At 30.4% G+C, this 4610-nt stretch overlaps 1 protein-coding gene across 1 annotated transcript; it reads right to left on the bottom strand.

The window, feature by feature from the left end:
* Positions 1 to 671: 671 nt before the first annotated feature.
* Positions 672 to 4238, bottom strand: LOC128985443 (peptidoglycan-recognition protein LF-like). Its single transcript, XM_054404926.1, has 4 exons — positions 3983 to 4238; positions 2435 to 2562; positions 1494 to 1619; positions 672 to 787 (listed from the first exon to the last, which is right to left on the bottom strand). Exons 1-4 carry the CDS (start codon positions 4216 to 4218, stop codon positions 744 to 746), a joined length of 534 nt encoding a protein of 177 aa, XP_054260901.1. The 5' UTR covers positions 4219 to 4238; the 3' UTR covers positions 672 to 743.
* Between the last annotated feature and the right edge of the window lie 372 nt (positions 4239 to 4610).

Raw genomic sequence — 4610 nt, 5'->3', positions numbered from 1 at the left:
ATATCGTAAAAAACCTCAAATTAGCCCTGAGGTTATGCACTGTGAAACAAAGACTATTAAAACAGGAATAAGACGATGCTGTTTAAAAAATTGCCGGAAAACAATACATTTTCTAACCATTGAAGTTTTTTTTACTTTCTTCTAATTAGGATACAATTATTAAGTCATGCGAAATTATGTGTATTTGTAACAACACCATTAAAACACAGCTTCCAAAACATAACAGATTTATACAACTTCAAACAGATTGTTAAAGTATTAACATGAATTTTTTCAAATATACAAACATAATAAAGGTCTCACAGCTACCTATTTAAACTGTCAACATATATTTTCCAAAATTCGTATAAGTAATTTTCATGTGGTTAGTAATAAAATTTTATGTGACACTTTACATTCAATATTAAACTGAAATATTACCTAACGTAATATTAATCATTTTGTAATATTTTAATTTACATTAAGGGTTAGTGTGAGATAAAATATAATGAAAAACAATTAAAAGAAGGGGGTTCTCTGTTAATAAGAGTAGTAATTGCGTCAAACAAAATTTTTCAAAGTAACGTACGTGCTTGTTATGAGGAAGCTACAAATATTAACAAGCATTCATGTAATATAAAACTTTTTCACCCATGATATATCATAAAAACATATTTATTGAGCACATTCTACTTTAAAATAGTCTTGTGAATCAAAATTAATTTACTATAGACCAAAAAGGAAATTTATATTTATAGATATGATTATTCCCAATCCGGTGAGAAGTCACCTTTTCTTTTGTGATTGCCTGAAACAAAATGATATTACCAATAGTAACCTATGGTGCAAACGTTTGGAAAGGAACAGAAAGGGAATGGATTAGGGCTCATGCGGGGGAAATTAGGTTTGTAAGAGGTATTAAAGGGAAAACAAGATTGGATAGAATTAAAAACACAGAGTAAAGAAGAGGAAAGGTTTAAGAAAGTTTGTAAGAACGAGTAGAGAAATCGAGATTGAGATTGTTTGTCCACTTAAGAAGAATTAGAAAAATGAGTGAGCTTCACATAAACGGAAGGAGACCAAGAGGAAGACCTAGAAGAAGGTGGATTGACAAGGTGAGAGATGTGGAAGCAAGAGGAGTGCAGTGTCAGTATGTGGAGGAAGAGGAATTGTGGAGAGACAGAAGAAGATGGAGAGGTCTAGTAAACACCCAGACCTGGAGATACACAACCAGAAAGGGAGAGGGTATGTGTATGTATGTAAAAGAATATTACATAAAACCATTAAAAGAACAAATTATCTAATTGTTACTTTGAAACTTGAATGAACTTATAATGGTCTACTGTAAAATTGTTTTTACAACAATGTAAAATGTTATAATAAAAACTCGTACATGTTAATCTATTAAAAATATTATAGGTTATAAGTATTTTCATAAACAAATCCCTAAGCTGGAAACTATTAGGAATTGATTTTTGTGAAATAAGGGTTAATAAATATTAGAATAACGTTACCTTGCTTTATGAAGAATACTCTAAGTATATGACTGATATGTCTCCTCTCCATCCCGATGTGCATCAAATTCCTTCGGACGTCCACAACATTCTTCGGTGGAGTAATTTCTTTTGCTTCAATTGCACCTAGACAATAAATGGTTTTTGTTGTTAAAATCCCATGCTCAATCATATGCTTAGTGTTACTGTTGCACTTAGATCTCGTCTGTTTCAGCTAGATCTTTATATGTATTTCGTATCATACATCAACTATAGTTTAATTTACTATTTTTAACTATCCTTACCAATACATTGTTTTCTAAACGAGTTTTTCAATTGTTAGAAAACTGTAAAAAACTGCAAAATATACATATTAATACAAATCCATTTAAAAGATAACTCAAAATTAATTAGTTTCTTTTATTGTGTCGGATGATTTCTTAAAAAAATATTGATGAATTATAAAAACTGTAAAAAAATTGAAAAACAGCAAAATATATATTATAGTGAAAATACCTTTAAAATATAACCCAACATATTTATTAGTTTTTTCATTGTGTCGGCTGATTTTCTACAAAACATTTTAACACAATTTAAATAGGTTTTTACTGTCCAAAACACAGTTAATTGTATATTTGTCCTGAATTGTGACTTTGGAATAGCACGAACTTGACTATAATAGATTTTCTTGAAAAACATCTACATAGATGTTGGAAAATTACCTCGTTGAACAACCATAAACGATGTATATAAAAAGTAAAATGATGGACAATAACGTAGGGGTAGTTAATTATAATAAAATATTTTATGTTCAAAGGCATAAATCAAATAAACTATTTAAATTCTGTGTAAAGTTTAGCATCTTCTTACATGTATTGGGTAATTTTTCCTCGTACCCTTATCTATTTAAAATACACCCTGTCTTTCCGTTCAATATTTATAAATGTTAACATAAAACTTACTTGTAAATTTACCAATCCAACCAATGAATACACACATGTGTTTTATTTTCCAATATTTATCTGGAAGTGTTGGTTGTAACATCCACCCTCTCCCCTCATAGACCATGCCATCGTATCCAACAACAAAACTGAAAATATCGAAAACATTACTGTAGAAATATATGTATGTATTAAATAAAAAATAAATGTAAGTAAGTATCAAATAATGGAAATACATAACATTTTGTAGCCAATATTTATAAAATATAATAAATATCTCCTACAGGATTGGTATTTTAATTTATTCAAAAAGTTTATCAGAATAATAATTAATAATAATTTATTTCTAAAATTAAACAAGTACAGTATTACATTAAAGTTATTATTGTTATATTGACATGTTTAGCTGAGAGTTCATTCTCGCAGTTAATTACTGATTAGCTAGTGCATCATCATAGACATGTCAATAATAAATAATTACAATATCATATGAGTTTGAATTTATTTTTATAACTTAGGTTTATTAAGATGTAAATATACTTATAACTTTCTAAGTAGGATTTTTTTTTTCTGGTTTCAAATATGGTTTTCATAATTTAGTTTAATAAGTATATACTGGATCCCGTACGTAAGTAAAGTGAAAAATGGAGTTAATTAGTCATAAAAAATTAAATTAGGAATAATATACATACTGGTAAAACACTATCATGTGTTTCTGAACATTTACACAATTTTTACGGTACCTTTGTCTACAATTGTATCAAAGAAGTGATACAATACCCTCGCCAATGCAAACCTGCAGACTAAACGAATGTCGATTTGTCTGAATTGATATACAATTAAATCTATTTAAATAACATTAGGTTAAACAAGTACCTAGGTTTGCTGCTACAGGGAGGCTAATAAAGTATGTTTTTATTAAATATTAATAGCATAGTATAAAATAAATACATTTGCCCACTTTGATCAAAATATATCCATAATCAAGCAAACTACAACATTTTACAATATTCTCCAAACGAATAACATAGGGATTTTAAATTTAAAACTTTTTGAAGTTTCTCCGTAACCAATAACTGCAAAAAAACACTTCAATATACATAATTATTTGTCTTTATAAGCTATCTAAAATGGTCTAGGGATAAATTGGGAAATGATGTGTTTTGATGGTCAAAAATTAGAAAACCCCATTTTACCTCATAAAACTCCCCGTAAAACCACGTTTCCATCGTCCGATCATGCTGGTTCACGAACAAAGTCAATTTCATCACCCCTTACACCTTCAAACCAAGTTTCATCAAAATCAAACAAAAGCTACTCAAGTGATCGCCCCTGGGCAAATCAAAATGAAAAATCAAATTGGTCCCGGGCTCAAGTCTTACCATAAGACCTACGGTAATAGCTACTTTCCTATAGGGAAATTCGTTAATAAGGCAAATAGGAAATTATTATTATTAATTTCCCCCCTTGGAACATATTACCTAAGTTGCTGTATTAACTTACGATACATAATGTGTATCTAAATGGCACGCAACAATTCAAACTTCAAACAACCATAGAGGTTCATACTTGTATTTAATATCTGGACAGTCCTTGTCAGCCATGTGGTTTTTTTGCATCTTCTTCATGATGTCAATCAAGGAACCATCGTTGGGCTGATAACAAGGCCGTCTTGCAGCGTACTCTACCACATAGTGGTGTACTGGCTGATGTTGCATATCGTGGGTGAATTTAGCAGGCTTCGCCCCCCACTCCTCTCTAGTGACGAGGTGGAGGGGGAGAGTCACTTGTGGTCTGTTGAACATGGCTGCCTTCAAATGTGTGTTTGATCTAGGAAAAAAATATGCTCAAGGGTAAATAAAGTTTACATTATTTTTTTGCAATTATTTAACAGCTGTAGATGTATGGATAAATCTTAGTAATGCTATAGATACAAAATTTCCATGCACAAATTAGCTTCAGTTTTCAAATGTATATTTTACCATTCTAAATCTCAAGCTACTGATATGATCACTGACCATAGGCCTAGTAGTTTTTTTCAATTACTTAACAACTGTAAATATACCAGAAGAGATTAAGTTTTCATCAGGAACAGAGAAGTCTTTAGGATAATTTCAGGAGTAGGGAATCAGCAAGAACATCTTTAGACCTCTTTTCAAACAGTTGGGGGATGACTGTCCCCTGTCAGCTTGTCAGT

The sequence above is a fragment of the Macrosteles quadrilineatus genome, unplaced genomic scaffold, assembly GCF_028750875.1.
Source record: "Macrosteles quadrilineatus isolate MER2022 unplaced genomic scaffold, UCM_ALF_1.0 Scaffold_2__2_contigs__length_208266976, whole genome shotgun sequence".
Taxonomy (NCBI): Eukaryota; Metazoa; Arthropoda; class Insecta; order Hemiptera; family Cicadellidae; genus Macrosteles; species Macrosteles quadrilineatus.
This window is presented reverse-complemented; position numbering and strand designations above follow the sequence as displayed.